Below are 22254 nucleotides of genomic sequence, written 5' to 3'. Positions count from 1 at the left end.
AACAAATGGGAAACTGAAATTACATTGACATTTTTTCAGCCAGGAGTCTGAAATGTTAGTCACAGGTTTGGGGATTTATTTATTTTTACATAAAACACAAAGGGTACTGCTGGAAGTGACTAGAGAGGAGCCCAAGAAACAAGAGAGAAACTTCAGTTAAAAGACCTATCTGTCAGACTGTCTTGTTCTGTGAAGGAATTTTGCTTTTTCTCACAGTATTTCCTCCAATGATTATATAACCTTGGCTTATAGGTCTGAATTTAGTTCTTACTTCAGCAGGCATCATGACAGAAAAGTGGATGTCAGAAGTCTTAAAAGGATTTGTGCTCCATATTGAACCAACAAAATTGATTTGTGAATTAGGGGTCCCCTTCACAGAAGTAATAAAGTTTTCTTTCTGCAAGCAGTGAAATTTCTTTCTTGTAAGGTGTCAGTGTGCTGGGGTAAATATCGACAGGGCAAGAGCAGGGCAGAGATTAACCGAGGCAAAGGGAGCACTCACAGCTGAGCACTCCAACTGCAAATAAGATAAAATAAACCTGGAAGGCCCAACTGTGCTCCTGGAAAAGTGTCCCTGGTAGCTCCAGTAACTGCAATGATTTTAGATGATGTTGGCAATGAAAAACCTCTCAGAGGTGCTGGAGCCTGTGCTCCTTGCACACTGGGGCTGCAGAACAGCTAAGGTAATTATCCATCTCGGAAACTTCCCCTGTTGATGATTTCAGCTGGGTTCAAATGCTGCCTGACAGCCTCTCCCAGCAAGATACACTGAAGATATCAAAATCCCGTCCTGAAGTGAGTGCTGAAACAAAAGCAACTGCAGAAAAGCCATCTGAAGAGATCTGGATGTGAGAAGATCTCTAGTGAGCAGGTTTCATTTCTCAGGAAACAGAATTCAACCCTTAGAACAGGAAAAGGGAAGAAAAATGGTTTTTTTCTACTGGAGATTGAAAGGGTGAGTGGATAATGAATGGGCAGCTCAGCAATTAACGGAGAAAGTTAATGCTGCTCTTGCCAGAGGTGCATCTGAAAAATGAATGGAGGATTTTCCAAGGAGCTGGGCTCTGGTTCTGAGCTGGAGGGGCTCAGTGAGGGGTGAGGGGTCAGGCAGGAGGGGACAGCTCCATGGGACAGCCCTGGCACACAGGACAGTGGCACTGCCCTGCTCTGGGTGAGCCCAGCTAAGAGGGTTCTGGTGCTGGGGCAGAGCCTGAACAGCCCTCAACATGGGCTGAACTGACAGCTAGGCTGTGCACAGCCAGTAATATCCAAAGGCTTTTCCATATTCTCTAGATATAAAAATTTAATCAGACTCTAAGTATTTTTTGTGTTTTCCAGAAGCTAAGTAATGACAGGTATATACCTAAAAAAAAAAATAACTTGGCAAAGTGTAACGATAGAAAAGAGATTCTGTGCTGGATTTGCTTAGTTCCAGGACTGATACTTCAGTGTTTTTAGATGAACAGAGACAAAATCTCACCCAACTTGGTGCTACTGGGCAGCAGAAAATGACAATACCTGAGCTTTGGAAAGTGTATGTGAGAACCAGGCTGTTAATTGCCAAGGCCAGAGCATGAGAAGGGGCACTCAGGAGAAATTCAGGTGGCTGTTCTGTTTTCTGACACATCTGGGCACAAGAAAAAAGCCTCTAGTAAGGTTTATGAAGTCGTGGTAGGGCTGAGCCACAGCATGTGCAGAGTAAGCCCAGCCCCTACCCCAAATTATTGCTCCATGTCCCCAGGTTTATGGACAATATAAAGCTCCATTGATGCTAATGACTATTTTTTTAGTTTAAGTCACGCATGGGGAAGTGCTCCTTCCCCAAAAACATCTATTTGATTGTGCTCTGTATCTTAGTGTACTAGAACTAATCTACTAAAATATTCATGTAGCAAAGAAAAACGGGAATAAAAAAAAAATATAAAGTATGTGCAGTGTGTCAGAATTAATGTACCTAGTGGAACATTAACTTTTGTATTTCTAGGATTTTTTTAACCTTGCTACCTTAATGGCATTCTGAAGCAGCATTTTACAGTTAGCATTTTTCTTTTTTAAACTTCAAAGATTAAAATGGAATAAGGGTAGGAAGGGGAGGGGTGAGTGGGAGAAGATAAAAGAGCACCAGGAACCGTCGAGCTGGGTCCTTTGATTGGTAGGCAAAGCTCATAAACATCTTGAATTAATAATTTCCTACATAGGATGAAATCCAAGCATGTAAGCATAGAAAGCTATGCAATAACTAGGTAAAAATTCAAAAAAGCCTTAATGATATTTAAGAGAATCATAGGCAGAGGAGACTCTCAGATAGTTGTAAATGAATTTCACCTTCACATGGCTGCTTTTCTAAATGAGTTTACGTGAAACATTAAATACATTTGCATGGAAAATCCCACATCTGGATTGTATTTTCATTTTAGCTGTGGAATTCTGCTGCACATGTGCTGAACTCTGGGCTTAATAAAGAGCCATCTTTATTAAAATGTGGTTTTAAAACTGCATGAGTAATTTGCAATGTTAAAAGCTTCTGAAAACCCAAACTGTAAGAATGGTTTTGAAAATATTGAAAATATTGAAATTGAATCTGTTCTGCACCCAACTACAAATCAGATGAAGCCTTTAATGCTCTGACTCAAAGGGAAACAAAGAAAACACTTTTTGGCAACAAAATAGTTGGGGAAAATCATATTCCAAACTGAAAATTTCATGAAACCAGAGAGTGTGAGAAGAGACAAAGACAGGCGGGGGTTTGTGCTGAAGGCAGTTCTACAAGTGGAGCTGTGCTGGGGGTGCCAATCCCTGCTCTTGGGGACCCCCAAAGCCTGAGGGACCCTGGGTGGAGCTGATCCATCCCCGCTGCTCCCGGTCCTGCCCAGCTCCTGGTCCTGAACATTTCCCCAGGACACCGAGGGCTCTGCAGCTCCTCCTGCTCAAAGTCCAGGGCAGCTCCCCAGAGCAGCACATTTCATCTTGGGGCTTGGGGAGGGGCTTTAATCCTATCAGGAAAAAAAACTCAAAGCATCCTCGATTCACAAAAATAAACCTGAATCAGTTGTTTTAAAATTGAATCTTTTAAAATGCATTTTAAAATTTAAATAGGACCTCAAGCTGTAAGATATTCCTTCATTTTTTGACTGAAAAAAACTCCTTGAAGAACTGTGCAGGAATATTCATGGCTGAGCATACAGAAATATGAATCAATACAGAAAAAAAACCCAAACCAGAACAGAAAGAAGTTCCAGATGCTTCCCCATCCCAGATTTCCCTATAAACTTCAGGATACACTTTTAGCTGAGGATATAATGAAGTGTGTGCTCAGGTCACTGAAATGAAGAAGACATCTTGTCTCTAAGTTTAATTAAAAGATTTCTTCATTGAATTGTGTTGTACAAAATTCTCATTTGTTTTGTGTTTGCTGTAATTACAAGCAGTCTCCTGTCAGGCAGCTCTGCATTTCTCTCAATGTGTGCTTTAATCTCTACGAGGGGGCACAAGCAGGACATTCATCTCCCTGAAGCAGCTTTTCCCCTTGCATAGGCTTCCATCTAAATAGAAATCTGATCATTTCTAAAAAACCATTGCTTTACCAAGCAGGGGCTGACTTTTCATTTCTCACTACCCCTGTTTCTTTACTGCCCCTTGGCTTTTTGGTGTGTAATTGTACCAAGGATGAATTCACTGATATTTTTGATATTTTGATATTTTGATAAATGTGCAGGAATCCCACAGGCTACAACAGGAGTTTTGTAGTGCTGTAAACTGGGATTGTATCTGCCTTCCTGGCACGTTTCAAGTGGGGACTGGTCCCTTCTCTGTGCTTTTTGTGTCGTTCTGTGAATTGTTGTGAGTGGGCCAGGAGGAGGGGTCTGTCCTGTGATGTCTGTCACTGGAAATGCCCAGCTGTGCAAGGGTTCACCAGCTCCTCCTCGGGAGTGGAACTGCTCAGGGCTCCCCTTAGCAGTGTCTCCAAGGCAGGAAAGCTTCTCCTGTGGGCTGATGAGTGTTTTGGTGGTTCCAGAGTGGACAGACCATGAGCACATGTGGCTTGCCCAGTGCTGTGACCTGTCTTGTGATGTAGGGTGCTCTCTGCTCTTGGACTCCTGCCCTGGGCTCCCCACTAACAGTGACACATCCCTGTAAACTGAAGATAGGACTGCAGTATTTTATGGTCATCTCTCAGATCTCTTTCCCTGCTCCCTCAGTTACTGACTCACCATCTGTACTTATCCTGTGTGATACCAATGTTCTCTTATCCCCCTTTTCACAGATGAAAAGATAATTAAAGTCTTGTCCCTTAAAAGAATTTCACGGTAAAGAATAGTTCCGCCTGCTGCCCTGCTGCCAGAACATAATTGATAAAGTCCTTGGTGTGGAGGCTGACATTTCTTTAATGGTGTCCCCACATTTCCTATTTTCTCTTACAGATTAACAGCTAAAGCTGTGGCTGTTCTCTTACCAATCTTGGGGAGCTCGTGGATCTTTGGCATTTTGGCTGTCAATGCCCACGCTTTAGTATTTCAGTATATATTTGCTGTTTTTAATTCACTACAAGTAAGTACCTGGGGGGAAAATTTATGGCTACAGAAGTGCTTCTGAGATCCAATTAAAAGGATCATTAGTAATGTTTTCACATGTTTATGCTTATTGCATTTCATTCTGTGTTCCTTTCTCTGTCTTTTAAGTTTGTGCTAAGCACAGAGTGCTGGCAATTGCTTGTCTTTGTTTGAACAGAACTTGTATCCCACTCCTTAGTGTTTCCAGCAGCAATAATTAAATAAATGAGACAGCACTGAGCTTCAGAAATGAAACGGAATTCATTCTTCCAGCACTGTGTACCACAGGCAGGATTCTTCAGTAGATACCAGGCCAATTTTTCACTGCCAATTTGAGGTTTCATTACTGAGACTAAATGAAAGTAAACAGAAGTTTATGGGAAAGATCCAAAGTGGAGCTATTCCCTGAGCTGTGCCAAACTCCTGCACGCAGGAACCTCAACCCTCATCTTCCTGGCACACCAATCCAGAAAAACAGCTCTGTCCAAGGAGGAATTTAAACATGTGCTTAGCTTTAAGCAGAATTTCAGCAGAGGCATAACCCTCCAGGCGTGTTACAGCTCTTTCCCAAACAGTGGTTGCAGAGAGGAAGGAAAACCAATCTCGTGTAGATCCTTTCTTGTCTTGGAAACAACTATGGACACAAAAACAGTGAAACTGGGTTCTTGGAGCTGAATGCTACCACCAGACAAATAAACCTGTTTTGTGAGGGAAAGGATGAGACCTCTTCACTTTGCATTGGACTAAAAGCACAAAGATAGACAAATTCAGCCATTAAAATTCTTCAAGTGCTAATAATACCTTGCTTTTCTAATCTGAAAAATCCTGACCTGGTGTTTCCCTAAGAGCATTTCCCTCTCCTTGCTCTTTGCAACCACAAACAAGAAGTTCTCTTGTTGTCATGAACAAGGATTTTTGCATATTTTCAGCCCGATTTTACCTTTAGTACAGCAAAGTTTAGGAGGTGTTTTTTACAGGGATAGCTCCAGACCAGCCCCACAGTAACCTGATGCTGCAGGTTTCTCCAGTTTCACTTGGGACATCCTGGTTTAGTCACTCAGGTATTTATAGGGCTCCAGCTGCCTGATGCCTGTTCTGTACAATGCTGAGGGAAACACATCATTGCGTTTGATTTTTCACAGCCAGATCTCACCCTTCTCCCTTTTTTCCATTTTCAGGGATTTTTCATGTTCCTGTTTCACTGCCTTCTGAACTCAGAGGTATGTAACCAAACGGTGTTAACAGATTTGGTGTTACCAAATTCAAAGAACATAAGTGTGAAGCAAGAACAGACTTTCTTCGTTACCATTGCCTGCTATGTCACTGATTTCCTTTTTCTTTTAATTAATCCATGACTGTTCTGGCTTTGTGACTTACAGCGTTTTGACCCATGCTTGCCATTTGTTTTAATTAGCATAAGAAAGGTTTGAAACAGAAGAAAGATAAGAGGAGCAGTTCAAGAGTCGGGAGAAATCTGTCCTGAGAGCTGCAGGGGCTGAGCAGGTGTGGGCTGCACTGGAGGAGGAGATCCTTGAAAAGAGGGAGCAGGAATCGCTCTGGCAGCCCCTGCTGGGGGGCTCTGCTCCAGCTGCAGTTCCAGGGAGGAAAATAAATATTATTCCCAGCAAAACATGCTTTTGGATGTTGCTCATGCAGTCCTTAATGGGAAAGCAAACTGAGCAGAAGATATTCCAGGTATTTTTCTTGGCGGGAAGTTCAGGTTTTCACAGGGGACTGAGGAATCTTTTTGCCTTAAGACTGCATTAGAGCAACTGGGATAAAGCCAAGACAAGGCTGATGTAAATTTGGCTTGGAGCATCCTCTCCTCCTGTGGCAGAGAGCAGAAAATGCTCAGCAGCAAGTATTACTGCAAAGCAATGGTTTTTGTGAGAGCCATTTGCAGCGGGCTGCCAGGGCAATGCTCAGGGAGACCCTCCCAGCTTTGCTTCTCCACAATTCTTTTTCCTGGCTGTGGCTGAGTAGCTCTGCCCCAGCCTGCTGCTGCTTCCTGTGCTACTCCAGCTCTTCCACAGAGAAATTATCATTTAGTAGTGGCTGCCAACCTTTTCCATCTCAGAGCATTCATTGATGTGATCTCTGCCAAAATCAGCTTGAAGAGTGAGGTCTGACTGTGAAACTCCTGATCTTTACTGAAATCAACTAAAATTAGGCAGGCAGGTTAAAGGTAGGGAGGAAAAATATTTCTTTATTCTATTCTCCCCCAGGCTTAGAAATCTTCAAATTTCAAATGTTTTATATCTAATATAAATATTTGAATTGCTGTCATTTTTTCAGGAACCTCATGAGAAATTAAATTCAGAAACTTTTCAGAATTTATATCCTTAAAAACCAGTTTATACATAGCTGATGTGAGCTGTCATTTTTGGAGTGCAGGTCTTTCTGACTCCATCATAGGCTGTGAATATCTAAAATACTCCTTTAGCTAAAGTGGGGATTCTTCTTGAGAATTTCTTTCTGAGAAATAAAACTCAGATATTGTAAAGAAACATGCATAGACTGGGTGTAGAAGTGGCTGGGTGAAAAAGGGCTTTATTCCCAGAGCAGAAATGCACAGGTATTATAAAGAATCACTGGAGAATGGGCCAAGATCATCTGAAAAGCTGTCCTTGATCTCCACACCTAACACTGGTCAGTCACTTCCAGCCATTAATCCTTGACAAATCTCACCCACTTGTCTCACCATCTGTCCTTTCTGCAGCTGATGTTCACTTGGGTGAAGAACACTGCTCCATCTCTAGGGAGTTCCATCCAGCCCCATGAAATGACTGTTTACAGCAGGCTGGCAGCTGCTCTGTGTCTGCTGGCACTGGGTGTGCCAGGGCTGTGCTGCCCTGCCTGCACGGGCACCTCCTGCTCCAGCCTGGGCTCTGCAAAATGTGCAAGTGTCCCAGAGAAAAGCCCATGAGGACAAAGAGAAGTGTAGGGGTGGATTGGTTGTTCTTTAATGGCACATGACATTTGTGTGGAGTAAGGAAAAAGGGAAAATGATTGCAGGCTGCACCTGTGAGAATAAACACAACCATTTCTACTGGTTCTGTGTTTTTGCCAAAGGTTCGAGCTGCCTTTAAGCACAAAACCAAGGTCTGGTCCCTCACCAGTAGCTCAACACGCAACATCAACGTGAAGCCCTTCAATTCAGACATTGTAAGTATTGCTCTTTTCCCCTCCCCTTTTGTAGTTGAGAGTGTTGCACATTCAATTCTGTTGGAAAGAACAGAGCAGGCCCGTGGGTATTGTTAGCACCAACCTCGTGCAAGGTGTGGACAGATGGAAAAAGTTGCAGCTCCAAAATCTGTTCTGAAAGCAAAGGACAAATCTCTGCGTTCTGGGAAACTATCAAATAAAAGCAAACACAGCTTTATGAGCTCTGGATATGGTTCAATAAGGCTATTCCCACCAATTGCAGTGCACTTCTGATTCCAGCAGCATTTTGGCAATGTATTGCTCTGATAGGGCATTCTTACTCTCAACACATGAATATCCTTTCCTAGCTCTCCTTAGACTGAGACAGAAGACATTTGTTTTTATAAGGAACCAGACATCTGAAGTGATAGGTATTATTAAGTGATCGTTGCCAATCAGCTTAGATCCTGGCAATAACTGTTTAAAAATCTTTTATGGCATATGCTCTCAAAACCCTGTGACAACACTGTAATGTAAATAGATGCTTTCAAGCTTTTATTTCATCCAGGCAAGAGCAGCTTGGCAAAATAAATAAATCAATTTTCTATACTATTTTATTTTCCAGATGACTGGGAACAGGCCAGGCACAACTCCCACCAAGCTGAACACCTGGGATAAAAGCAGCAACTCAGCGAACCGCATTGATTTATCAGCGGTCTGACAGGAATAGCAGCTCCTCAGAGAAAACCAAGCCATACATTCAGGACCTCTGACACTGTGTCCACCAGCTTTTCCTCACTGCTCGTGCCAGTAGAAAACTGGGGTTTTTAAAACACTGCCTAATGAATTGGTAATTGCCATATTGTTTTGTTGAGTAAATAGCCCTCCTTGCTTGCCTTCAAAACTGAAACACATTCTAGCACTTGGCTCTTAGCAATATCTGTAAAAAGACCAGCACAAATATACACTGGATGGTTTTGTCAGCAATGATGAAAACACTTGGTATGCAAGAAGGGCTTATTGCTCTCTGAATCATTCCAGCTCCCAGGACTGAGGGAAAGCAACATACCTCTGAAAAGATGGACTTTTATGCTCACAAATGAAATGCTTCCCGTTGTGATGTTGTAATGACACTATTCCAGACTTGCTGTGCTCTCTCTGTTTACATTTATTACCTTACAGAATCCAATTATCAAAGTGAAGTTGATTCAAAATACATAGTATGGTGTTTAATCTAAATGCTACAAGGAAGCCAGAACTTGAGGGAGAAGCAGCTTCCAGTCCCAAGGTGGGTGTGGATTGGCAAAGCTGATAAACACATAAACAGCACCTGTACCGTGTAAATCTCCTGGATGTGGCCTGCTGGTACTTTAGATCTTCCTGTTGCCACCATCAGAGGGAGAAGTGGCTGTGGCTGTCCCTCAGCAGCCCACAGCACCTCTCACTGCTCTGTGTGTGCTGACACATTCCCACACAGAGCATCCCCTGCTTTTCCTGCAGCCTCAGGATGCAATCAGCCACTCTCCAGAGAGCACATCTTGCAAACTCACCGTGGCTTTTACAGATCCAGAGCTGGTGCTGTGCCTGACCTTCCTCCTGTTTCTGGTCATTTGAGACACTCAGCTCCTGCCACAGAGATGTAACATGCTGATACACTGTGAAGACAGCCAGCCTGCAAATAAGTCTGTGTATTGTTTCCTGCAGACAGCTTTTAAACAGGTCTCTGCAGTCTCTTTTGTGGTTTTAAATCCTGCTCAGCATTTAGCAGCTTCTGCTTTAGTACTGCTAGGAAGTATCTTTGAAGAGGAAAAAAAACACTGTGATTTTTCCTCTGCCCAGTGTTTTTTACAGGTTCTCAGAGTGGTGTTTGGAGCACAGCCAGGGCACCTCAGCTGTGCCAAACCCAGCCTGGACAAAGCAGAGTTGAACTCCTGGCAGTGGTCAGAGCTCTCAGGACCTTGCTCCAGGATTTATTCAGCCCCCAGGGTCTCCAGAGTGACCTCCACAGGCGAGGACCCCTGGCCAGAGGGGCTTTGCAGCCATAGCTCCTGGTCCCCAGCTCTCCCTTGATCCTGCCCTGCAGGGATCACCAGGCTGTTCCCTGCCCTGACCCACTGGGATCAAACACTATTTATCAAACCCTGCAACAGGCACAAAATGTGCGAGTCCTCAACCTCATGTTTGCTAAGCTGTTCAGTGTTGGGCTTTTTAACATTAATAAAATGTTTGTATCTTCAGCAGCTCAGACAATTCCTGGTGAATGTGCTATTGGTTTCCAAGAGAAAAGGTATTTATACTCTCATGTGCAGAGTGGAAATTTTCTATTGGATAGTAAATTTATCAAAAAGAAATATGAAAGTAAATTGATCTTTAGGGAACAGGAAATACCCATCAATTTTGACTGAATTTAGTGAAGTGTTTAATCCCAAAGACATGGAATTGAAAGCTTAGAAAAACTCAATGCATTTAATTTCTGTTTGATCCAAACCAAGTTTTGTCCATGTTTCCTTCCTGCACTAAAAATAATGATCTGTTTCAGTTTGGCCCAATCTTTCCTGCCTTCTCCCCTTCCTAGCCAGGACCTGTTGCTGTGATCCCCAAACTGGAAGCCCAGCCCACCCAAGCTTGTTGAGCTTACAGCTCAAAACATTCTAGAGAAATGTTGCACCAGGTCTGTGCTGGATTTCTGCAGCTGGAACAGAGCAGAACTGCACATCACACAGGCATGAAATCCACAGGCTTTAACCTCGTGTTTCCTCATGCTAAAGAGCTCCAATCAATGACAGCTAACTCCAAACAGAGGTCAGAAAAAGCTAAATATGTAGATGGCTGTGTCTTTATTTTGGCTTTCGTGTATGGTTTTCTCCTGGCCTTTTCTGCACTGCTCTGCCTTACAGCTCTGCAAATAGATGGGCTTTTCTTGGCCTGGAAATGATTTTTTCCCCCCAGAAGACCCTGTAGACAGAGCCCTTGGAATGTACAGAGGAGATGGAATAGAAGAGTGCTGTGATAACAGCGCTCAGAGTTTGTATTGTGTGCAAACAATCTATTTAATCATATTTTTTATACTGGACCATATGAGTTCTTTTGGTTTTGGTCGTTTCTTTGGTTTGCTTTTGGTTTTTTTACACTGTGACCACAAATATAGATTGAAACCTTCCTTGATCATTTATCTTCTAATCATTGTATTATAGCACAAAGTTCTGTGAATGAACCAGACAACATATAAAAGCTTTTTTTTTTTTAATCTTTATTTTTGGTTGTGCTCCCTCTGCACAATTTTCATTGCTTGCATTTCCTCCTGTCTGTGTTGGTCATTTTGTGACTCCCAAGGTCTATTTGGATAAAACCCAAACAAGAGATGTACCAGTGATGGGATGAAATGCAGTGGCACAAAGGGCTAAGGCAAGTTTTCATCCAAGTGTGCTCTGTTTCCAAATTGTTCACCAAAAATAAGACAAGCATGAGAATGTGTTTGGTTTTACACTTTTGAATGACGTGGAAGTGTTTTGTGTGAGGAGCATTGATCATCCTGTGTCTCCTGAGATCCTCCCTCATCCCTCGCTGTACCTGGAGAACGTGGCTGGGCATGGAGCAGTTTTATCTTGTTCATGGCCCACGAGGTTGGGAGCACTGAATTTATCTCACTGCATTGGGGATGGGGCTGCTCCTGTTTTTGGTAAATTGCTGAAAATCCCCTCAAAGTGCAAATGTGTTCTGTTGCCATCGATTCCCATTCTGTTAGTTTGATTCAACGTGTTCTTCTTGGTACTGAATGCAGCAAATGTACTGAATAAGAAATGCTCAAATGAATCTTTAAACAATCTCTTCCTGTTCTCAGTCTCTTGAAGCTTGAAAATCTTGCAGTTTATTTATGGGCATGTATATAGCAGCTATTACAATATTTTTTTGGACAGCATCATTTTGTCAACAGTATGAAATCTTAATTGAATGAAATGTGAGTTTTTAAAATAGGTGATGTAGCAAGGATGACTTTGCCAGTAAGTAGTAAAATAATTTAGTTTTGTTGTTTTTCCCCCTCAAATAAATAAGAAATCTTAATTTCCTAAAAAGACTTTGTATTTGTTACAATTATTCTTTTGACATGGATTGTAAACAACAGCATAACAATGCAGGTTCCCTATCAGTGCTGTTGTTGCAATTATACATCAGAGCTGTATAATCACATCTCTCCTGTGAGAGACCTCCTGTCTGCCAGGGTGCTGAGGAAATGTGGAGACAATATTTCTGTGTTAAACTTTATACCCAGAGAGGAGCTGTGCCGAGCCTCAGCAGCAGAAAGAGAACTCCTGGGTTCAGGGGCAGCCCTTGCTGAGTGGCTGGGACTGAAATCCTGGCTCTGGGAATGGCCTCAGTCCACAGCAGGTCAGGAGTGAGGGGTTTTTAACTAATACTTCTTGTATGAAAACTTTATTACTCTTACACTTTTATCTGAAAATGATAATGAGGATCCAGGAAGGTCACATCTCCATCTCCTCAGCTCCCTCACAGGGATGCAGCCCCGCAGCTCTGGTTTGTGCCTTGCTGTGATGATTAACAGCCTGCCTGCTGCCTCCTGTGCTGCATAGGTGTGTGGATGTGGTGAGGTGTGGAAAAATAACTAGAGCAATTATATGCTGAAAAATTAGAGATTGGAATTTAGATGAGAAAGGCTTTTCATCCTCTTTCAATAAACCTTCTTCCCTTCGTATCCTTTAAAACCATGTAGCAAGGCATACATAAAAGAAAGCTGTCTGGCTGTTTTGTGAAACACAGAGGTTATTAGCATTTATCACTCGTGATGGAATAGTAAATTAGATCATTTTGGCTCTGGCTTACACCATGTTTGCCTTTAAAAGTATTTTCATTCTATCTGTGGTATGCTTGGCTGGCTCGGTGTAGTGTGTCATGGATAGTTACTGCTGTAATTGCCCTTGTTCACATGGTTTTCCTTCTCAATAATCCCATATGTTCTTGGAATTCAGAGGCCATATTTCATCTTGTCAAGGATGATTACAACCCTAAATGTACCACTGACATCAGCATCTTCAGCAGGTGCTGACACAGGGCAGAAACTGAGTCACAAGGGATGTCAAGCACTGTGCCCTGGTCTCTGCCCAGCACCTTCTCTGAAGGATGCTCCACGTGCTCAGGGATGTTCCCCAGAGGGCTGCTTTAGGCTGTCTCATTTACCTTGACCAAAGACAACTGAAATTTTCTCTCACCCCTGTTCTTTTCTGTTGTTACTGAATAAAACCAGGGTTGATTTGGCACTGTATGTGCTCCTTTAAGCACTCTCCAAGCTAAGCATTTGACGGTATCTACTCACAAACAGAGAATAAAACATGAAACAGTTCAAGACTAAAAAACCCAAACCAAAACATACACACACACAAAACCACACCAAAAGTGCAGCACAATTAGCACCTCTGCCGCTGCAAATGCTTTGTTTTAGTTAATGCTCCTCATATACTGGAGGGAGATGCAGAATGAAACGAAACCAAGTTTTTACCCTTTAAAACTACCTCAAATTAGGCTGCTTGGAAAGCTTGGGCCTTATATTGTAGGTTTCAGACAGCTTAAAATTCATATTATGTTGATTGTGGAATATTTCCTTCAGGTATTTTTGTTTCAGATTCTGCACAAGTCAGCTAAGCGTGACCCTTCTGTGATGTGATGTCTCCTCTCTCAGCCAGTCATGTATCACTAATTTGCCATATTTTGCCAGTTCTAAAAGGAAAGGAAAAAAAGACGGAGGGATACATGAGCATGTGTTCACAGAAGAAAAAAGTCACACCTCAGTCCTCTCCCCAGCCTGTGGGCCCTTCACCCTCTGGGTTGGTGAGGCTGTGGTCCTGTGTGTATGGACCTACAGGTCCTCCTGTGTGGGAGGCTTTAGTTCTGAAGCTCAGCAGCTGGGAATATTTGCAGGGACAGCTTTTGCAGCTGAAGCAGCAAAGAGCATAATTGATAAAAATGTGGTGAGCTGAATATTGTGCATTTAGATTGTATATTATGCATTAAAATCTCTGATGTGCAGTCAGTGGAACACACTGCCAGTTTACCTGCCAAACCAACTTAAAGCATGCAAAAAGTATCGCAGAATTAGTCCTTCAAAGGCAGATTATTTGGTATTTCACTGCTTATATCCTGTTCAGGAGTGAACTTCTCCCAGCTGAATGCAGAGATTTCCTCAGGGGAGGTGGGATTTGCACCCCTGAAATCCTGCAGGGCAGAGCAGAGCCGCTGGTTCTCCTGCCCAGCTGCAGAGCCAGGATGTGTCACCTGCCTTTGTCTCCTCAGCAGCTGCTGTGCTCCCCCAGACCCACTAAGGAAAATGAGTAACCACAGAAGAAGTGATGTCAGTGCATTTGTTGCAGACAAAAACCACCCCAGTGCAGCAGTGTGGGGTTTTCCTCTGTTTTTTTCAGCAGGGGAGCAGGACTCACCCAGAGTGTCACAAATCTGGATTTCTGCATTCAGTTCTACGATGTAGATGGAAAAATGGTGTGAAAGATGCTTTCTGCTTGTCTGAAGGCATTTCTGTCAAATTCAGATATTGTTTTACACTTGCTGAATAGTCTGCCTCAGACACCCAGTGCAGGATACATTTGTGCTGCAGAAGAAAATAACTCATGCTGTGCTCTGCTGCCTTAAGAGCAGAGATTATTTGGATCAGGGGAGCCACTTAGGAGCATTTCAGCGGACAGGAAGGGTAATGGTTGTGCCATGACTTCAAAAAAGCCACTTCTATGAATAATTTCTCTTTGAATCCACAACAGTTCAAATCAAACAAACTTGAGACCACATTTATTTTCAGTCTATCAGCCCGGGCCATGGAGGGAGCCTGGAGCCCTGCGGTATCACAGCTTTGCCCGGGGCTTCTGCCACAGCTCACAGGGGTCACACAGTCCCCACGGCAGGACAGCCTTGCCCAAGGCAGCTCCAGGAAAGCTGGAGGCAGGGACAATGCCTTGGCTCCTGCCTCCAGGACTGAGAGCAGCAGCTTTGCATTCGGGCTGCAGCGAGGTTCCCCACCTGGAATCCATCTGCAGAGCTCACACCTGTCTGCAAACTCCCTGAAACTCCTTCCTGTCCTTCCCCTGCAGCTCTCACATTATCCACAACTCATAATGACCACAACAAAACATTGGGCACAGCAACTTTTAATAATGTCTTCTCATTAGGAAAATGTTTGGCCCTGTGAACATCTAACTGCAAGAAAAACACAGTCCCTTCTGGCTGTGCATCAGTGCAGTAATTTAACAAGGAAAGAGAGATAATCTTCTTCCTCCATATCAGAGCTTCTCATTTAATAGAGCTATTTTTTTCAGATAACAGCCTTGGTAATGACACCACAAGAAATGCACACTGGGAAGCACAAAACAGCTAAAGTCTGCTTTCTTTCTGTGTACTATAATTTGTGAGACATTTCACCTCCCCAGTGAGAAAGGAAGAGCTTAAGAGCTGTGGCCCCTTGTTTTCACTGCATAAATAGACAGCATCCTGGTTTTTTAGCAATTTGAGACCGAAATTTCTAATCTGACCATTAGCTACAAACAGTTTTAATACTTTTTAATCATTTTCAGTTTGAATTGTATTTTTAGTTCACGACCTTTAAAAATAAGCACATTTCAAACTCGCCAATTCCAGTTATCTATTTTGCAATTAACATTCTTAAAGTGCATCACTACCACTAGGTGCCTCCCACAATCCTTTAAGAACAATTTTATTTTGCGTCACTTGTGTAGTCATTTCCCTAACTTCTCTGTTTCACCTATCTGGCATTATCTATTCAACTGAAACTAGAACAGATGTCACAAAATACAGGCAATTGCCTCCTACATGGTCTGCAGGTACCGCTGCTTTTGCAGGATTCATTTTTGGGACAGGCATAGGGAAGAGGTTGTGTTACCTCCACTTCTACCTTCTGCTTTCTCTCCCTGCAGATGGTGGGTTTTATAAATTGGAAGTAATTGCAAGTCAAACTGTGTTTGTCTGGGATGTGAAAGGCAGCTGGGCTCTGTTCCTGGCACTCAGACATGTTCACAGGTCTTGCTGCCCTCTTCATTCTGTTAAACTGATTACTCCCCTTCCCTTCCCGTAAATACCCCTTCTGTTCATTTAACTCCTCAGGCACTTCTAACTTGGTCCTGCCAGAACTTACATCAGACACTGTAAATGTCCCTTTCTGCAATCTGCATTTTCCTTTTCTGCTTTAGCATGGGCTGGGGACACTGCTCTGCCTGGCTGGGGACTGAGGTTCTGTGGAAAACAGAAATTTGTGGCTATCTACAGATCCTGGGGGGTAAGGATTGTTTGTAAGCACTCAGGCACAGAAATCCCTCCTTGGCCGAGAGGTTTTCTGAAAACATCCTCTTCAGGCACTCTGTGGAGGAGATCCTGAAGTGCTGTGGATTAGCATCAATTAAATCACGGGGCTGGGGCCACCTGAGGGCTGTTTCTGGCTCCCTTCTGCAGCAGCTAAAACCAACCCCAGCCCTTGGGGGCTCTGCTCCCTCCCTGCCCTCTGCCTTTTGGCTCATGTTCTGAGACCCTCCTGTTTCCTTCTGGCTGGCTCCGTGTTTGGAATGGCAGCTGCTGGCTGACCACCACCTCTTGCTGCCTTATTTACCTTTAAATAATGGTGAGGGATTCTCCTGAGACACCGGCCTCTGCAGAAGGACTTCTCCCACACGCCTGGAGCAAGGCCACAAACGTAGAAGTAGCGGCTTTGAACATCTAACAAGAAATAATAATTGTTATTTGCCCCTCAAATGAGCACAGTTCTCTGCTCCCAATGGGCCCAGGTGAGGGAAGGTGGATGGGTTCCCATAATAAAGGTTATTTCACCCTTCACACTCAAAGCCAGCCTGGTACAGTGGGAAGGTGGCCCTGTGTCCTGACCTGAGGCAGGCTTTGCTGGAATGGCTCTTGCCACTCTCTGCTATCTCAAACCTGCAAGGGGGCAGCAAATCAAGGATTTATCTGAAGAAGGAAGCAATTGATCCTGGAATTCATAACATCTGGATAAAGCCTGCCCCAGATATCCCCTCTGTAATTTGCTGTATTTCCATTCAAGTCACGGCCCATTTCCAGACAGGGGTTGCTTCCCAAGCCTGCCTCGTTCCTGCAGCAGGTCAGCAGTCTCCATGGAAACCCAAACTGGAAGCAGCACTTAAAATGGATTTTCTGATTAATAATTTCATTGGCATTCTAGAGAAATAAAGAGGCCCTTCCTGAGGGCTGTGTCAGGGTTCCTCTGGCACAGGCTACCAGAGAGCAGCTGACAATTGCCCAGGCCAGCACTCGGCTGCCCCAGCTGGCCCCGATGTCCTGGGCTCCTCTTGGCTCCCTGTGGGCCCCAGCAGAGGGAATTCAGAGCCAGGGCTGCAGGAGCCAGGCAGCACCGTCACTGCAGGACAGCAGTGTCTGGATGGGTTTGCTGCAGGATGGATGCACTAAACCCTGTCTCACTCAAAAAGTCATTCACTTCTCTTCAGCAATTGAAGACATCAGGAGATTAAAGAGAGAACAGGAAACTGTGCCCTGATCTGTGATAACTATTCTCCTGAGCAGTTCTGACAGAGGCTGTCTAAGGAGTGATTGGTGACCACCATTCGTCTCCTTCTCATTCAGGCAGACATCATTAGAAAAGATTTAATCAAGAAAGAGTAATGAACTTGATAGAAGCTGGCCAGACAAATGAGAAAATCACTTGACTTCTGTTAAAAGATGTTGGATTTTTTGAGTTAGGCCCTACATTTTTTATTGAGTTAATGTAACCTCAGTTGTCTATTTCAGTTGAACTCCTGTTTCCCAGCTCTAAGTCAAATTCTAAGTCAGACACAAGCCTGCCACTCTAGAGATTTCTGTATGCATGTAGGTATTTATCAGTCTGTTCATACACCTTAAAATTTATGATGTGAAAATCTGAGCTGTTTTGGCTACCTCACATTTTCATTACTTCTAGTTTTCTTGTTTCTCTTACCTTCCAGATAAACAGAAGATGGGGAAAGAGAAAAACACAAGTTGCTGCCAGGCTGTCATAATTTGGTACTGACTGTTTACAGGCCAGGAAGTTTCAGGATTGAAAGATTTCTCTCACAGGAAGGCTACAGACATTTTGGATAAATGTGGTCCTTGACAATATTCAAAAATAAAAATATTATAATTAATATTATTCTACACATAATACAAACAACTGAATACCATCCCCTTTTATTAAACCTTCCAATGTGAAGCCTAATGGAGGCTCAATTCAATTTGTTGGAAAACTTCCAATCATTTCAACAGGGTTTATGTCAGGTCTTATTCAGGAACTGACTGAGACATTGACATTTATTAACTCCTTCAGAGTAACTACTGCTATTCAGATTGTCTGCTGAAATTTTGTCATGAATGTTCACAGTTTGCCATTGCCATGTAATTTTTAGTTGTATGAGTCAAGTGACACTGATTAACTGCAAAAATACTGAAGACTTACAAAAATGGAATATTGCAATAGGTTATACATGGTGCCAGCTAGAAAATATTTATTCACTTGTTGGGTCTGTTTCCTCATTTGGTAGAACTCATGAGGAACTAGAAATGTGTGCATCAAACTTGGCTTCTGGTAAAAGAAGCAATATGGGAATAAATCACCCCCATACTTTCATGCCTACTTTCTGTAGTTGTTCAAATGTTCTTGGGGAACAAACACAGATACAGACCCTCCTCAATCAGAGTTTGCTGCTGAGTTCAAGTAAATGATATGCTACTTTTTGTTCAAATTGTTCATCTCAGGATATATTTGTGGTTCACTAGTTACCAGCAAGGAGCCCTGAGCAAGTCATTACTGGTTAAGACAGCAGTTTACAATACATGCCATTTCACTTCAAAAAAAGAAAAAATACAAGGTCTTTCTACAGAAATGTAATTTCAGAATGGAAATGTAAGAGGAAGAAAACTGTTTGTGGAAATCAAAAACAGATACTGTGTCTTCTGAGTATTTCTATCCCAGATGTGAAAAGAATTCCATTCTCTGTCTCAATATTGTATTTGCACACCTCCTGGTGTGAATCTTATTCCAAATCTGTGCCACACTGATCCATCACCTCTTTAATGAATACATAAGGGACATTTCCAGGTAAAATGGAAACAGTGAGGTGAAAAAACGAATGTTTTGTAACCAGGTAGATGTCTCTGAAGTGCAACCTCTCCCTCATACTGCATTCCATGATGAAAAAATGATGTTTCAGGGAAAATGCCCTAACTTGAAACAAAACAACACAAGGTGCACAGCAGTCCAGTACTGGAGTAGCAGTGGAGACTTTTCAACCCATTAAGCAAGTCCCTGATTTTCATCTCTGTTCTAAACTAAAGAAATGGGAAAAGAAGTAAATATTCCATATTACCCTGCAAACAAAAGTTTACCAAGATACACCCTAGACGTAAAAAAGCCAAGTGAAGGTGCCCTGCCAATCCTACAAAACCCCTGAGAGGAAAAGCAGAACTGTGCAAACAGCCAAATGTTGAAGGACAACCTAAACCTATTTGTTATGGAGGTAAAGAACAAGCAGCTGGTTTGGCTGAGTGCCCTGCTCCAGGCAGGACCGTGACGGGAGCTGTGCCTGTGCTGGCTCTGGCTCCTGCAGCTGCTCCCAGAAGGGCTCTGGGGGCACAGGACCCAGCCTGGGCTGCTCTGGAGCGCTGGGAGCTGCTCAGTGCTGCCCATCAAGGGCTTAAATCGAGATACAGAGGGGTGAGAGTGGCAGCTGCTGGCCCTGGACACTCTCTGGACACAGGAGCTGTCACACACCACAGGCAGAGCATCCCCTTCTGCCCCAAATACTCTTCCTGCAGGTACTTCCTATTTCAGAGCAACACAAGAGCAAAGGATCATTCTTCATATGCACAAGGAAAAAGGCATTTGATCACTTTCTCTGTAGACCAATTGGAGCCTATTCCATAAACAGTGTGAATAATTTTGTGGTTTTTGTTTAACCTGAATTCAAGACTAACCCATGGAGGCATTTGGAATATGCTGCTGAGTACTTAAGCTCCATGTTTAAGTAGCCGGCTTCAATTTTTCTCACACCATTGCACTAAGTACCACAAGGTCTAAAGGATTTGAACAGCTAAATCCCACTTTCATCAGTGACTGGGCAGCTGGAACACCAAGTAGCAAAGGCACTGAACAGGTCCTAAAGTCTAAATCGTGGTGGCACAGATATTAAAACATCCTTAACTCGTCAAATGCAAATGAGACCTAGAAGAATGTTCAAATATGGCTATGGTCCAATTACTTTCAACAAATGTTTTTGAAGATACAGTTCTGTGGCTTTGGTCCCATGTCACACTGATGTGACTTAGATTCCTAAATCAGCTAGAGGCTATCAAAAATGCTTCCCTTTTTCTTTCTTTAAAACACAATTTATAATAACATTGGGGGGATGGGGCACTTCTAACAGTAGTTACTCATTTAAACTCTTAATGTGTTATGTCTTTACACAGTTGCAGACAGCTATTTCTTGATAGAAACAGACTTCTCTTTACCAGAGGTTTTAGTGCAAGATTTCTTTAGTACTTCAATTTTAGTCTCTGAAACAATAATGGTCTAAAATATTTCAGTATTCTCTTTGCATCCCTGCAAAAGAAAAAGAAATCTCACTCAAGTCAAAATGTTTTTTATTGTCCATTGATCTACATAACCAAAACCTACAGCAACTAATTTCCCAGATTAAACTAATAAATTAAGATTGCCTCACTAGAAACCTGACTATGGCAAAAAAAAAGCACTAAGGGAAAGAGATTTATTGAGATGAAAGAAATCTCCATTTTAGCTGCATTTTCATAGCTCCTTTGGTCAGGATTAGCTGACAGTTATCAGAGTCCAAGATAAAGATATATAATGTTTAGAAATGGCACCTAAGCTATTATTCCAGAGAACAAGTAGAGTGTGTTATTAATCTTGGGTTCTTAGGCCAACTAAATTGCTGTCAATAAATCAGTAATTATTTATGGAGCTTCTTTACAGTGACTAACTAAAGGATTGCAATTATTTATCACATAGTTGCTCTGCAGAGTAAATTCAATAATCCTTCTTGCTAACACGTAGTGTTTGAGGGTGCACTGGCCTGGGGAACCTCTGTTGTCACGTTGTGCACGCTGGTTTGTTGTATCCTCGTGCTCAGCACAGAATTTTGAGTGTCAGACCCTGCTATGTGAATTCAGCTCCTCTGTGCATGAGCTCAGCACTAAGTGGCACACACAGAAACCTGGGGGTTCCACCCAGAAATGCACAACAAACCCTGGTTTGCAGCTTTCACTGTAAAAGCCATCACCACCTGCTTCTGTGGCTGCAACATGTCCAGGGCTGGAGCCAGCTCCTGGGGAGATGGGTGGATTTTCCAGCCCTGCTTATCCCTAGCAGCAGCCAGAATAAAACTGAAGAATGTGTTAATTTGACAAACTTGCCACATACAGGATTAAAACCACAGCTCTTGAACAGGGTGAAGAATGAATTGTCCATACTACTCACAGGCTCCCAGGCTACTGATCCCTGCGAGTCAGAGAATTAAAAACAATGTGAATTTCAGCAGGGTTCAGTGTATCTATTTTTAATGTTTTGGCATTTAAATCAATTTCAACTCTTATTACTTTGAGCAGATATATGTAATAAGGAAAACTCCAGACTGGAAAAGGCTGAAGGTGACAAAAAATGGAATTTTGGGAGCAGATGAATTAAAAAGCCTGTAACTGCAACAACTCAGACCTTGTTTTGCAATGCCAGTATTGCTGCTGTTTCATAGGAAATAAAATCATATCAGAACTGCCCCTGCTGAAGGATCACCTTCCACCTAAACAGGTGTGCTGCTATTGCTCACACACCTGGATACCCTCAGACCCAGGACAGGGAGAGGAGCATTGCTGCACCGCTGCTGTGTGCAACAGAAGCATTGGCCAGATCCTATTTTTGTGCCTTTTTAAAAAAAGAAGGTTTTCTAATTATCAAAGAACAGTCTGGACACCATACAGACATGAAGTAGATGAAAATCCATAGTGAAACTAATAGAATGCCTGGAATAATATCTAAATTACCAGCAGGAAAGACAGCTCAAGTATAGTGAACTCCTAAGAATTTCTCTGCAGAAAGCAGAACATCCTGGAGGCTCTGAAGATATGGACAAGGCTTCTTATTGTGAGCTCCAAACCTTACAAGAGTCTCTCTAAAGCCCCTGCAAACTTAAAGAGACTCCCTGTTGTCCTTCTTTTCAAACCTACAGCTGACTGCAATGAAAAGGGGCCAGGACCTCCTGAGGAGAGCCTGCCAGGACCCAGAATTGCTGCAGAACTAACGCCTGCCAGTTGCTTGGATTCTGCTCCTCATTGCAAAGGAAGTATCAGAAGGCATTAGTTCTGCTCTGCAATCATGAAAGCTGCTTTGCAGCAGGATTTAGGAAAGCAGCAGCATCTTGCAGAAGCCAGGCTGGCACAGCTCTTGGGAAGTCTTCAACAGACCCTCTGCATGGATGGGAGAGGGAGGGAGGAAATCATCTGGGGCCGATTAAAGATTTCA

The 22254-nt window shown here is 43.0% G+C and overlaps 1 protein-coding gene and 1 long non-coding RNA gene across 6 annotated transcripts in view; one reads left to right on the top strand and one right to left on the bottom strand.

The window, feature by feature from the left end:
• ADGRD1 (adhesion G protein-coupled receptor D1) overlaps positions 1-11767 on the top strand; it is a 110987-nt gene extending 99220 nt beyond the window's left edge. For all 3 annotated transcript variants that reach the window (XM_086856477.1, XM_023937191.2, XM_086856478.1), the window contains 4 exons: positions 4422-4548; positions 5729-5770; positions 7623-7715; positions 8320-11767. In XM_086856477.1, coding sequence (XP_086712603.1) covers positions 4422-4548; positions 5729-5770; positions 7623-7715; positions 8320-8415 — 358 coding nt within the window. In that variant the 3' untranslated portion in view covers positions 8416-11767. The remainder of the gene's footprint in view (positions 1-4421; positions 4549-5728; positions 5771-7622; positions 7716-8319) is intronic.
• Positions 11768-12903: 1136 nt separating this feature from the next.
• Positions 12904-22254, bottom strand: part of LOC111936333 (uncharacterized) — a 30744-nt gene continuing 21393 nt past the window's right edge. The window contains exons 1-3 of one of the 3 annotated variants that reach the window (XR_002868106.2): positions 16602-17043; positions 16330-16436; positions 12904-13424 (exon numbers count right to left, since the gene is read on the bottom strand). This is a non-coding gene — a long non-coding RNA (uncharacterized LOC111936333). Of the gene's footprint in view, positions 13425-16329; positions 16437-16547; positions 17044-22254 lie in introns of those variants that run through there. The other 2 variants (XR_002868105.2, XR_002868104.2) reach the window with 2 other exon arrangements.

Source organism: Cyanistes caeruleus, chromosome 18 (genome assembly GCF_971803275.1).
Source record: "Cyanistes caeruleus chromosome 18, bCyaCae1.hap1.1, whole genome shotgun sequence".
Lineage (NCBI taxonomy): Eukaryota > Metazoa > Chordata > Aves > Passeriformes > Paridae > Cyanistes > Cyanistes caeruleus.
This window is presented reverse-complemented; position numbering and strand designations above follow the sequence as displayed.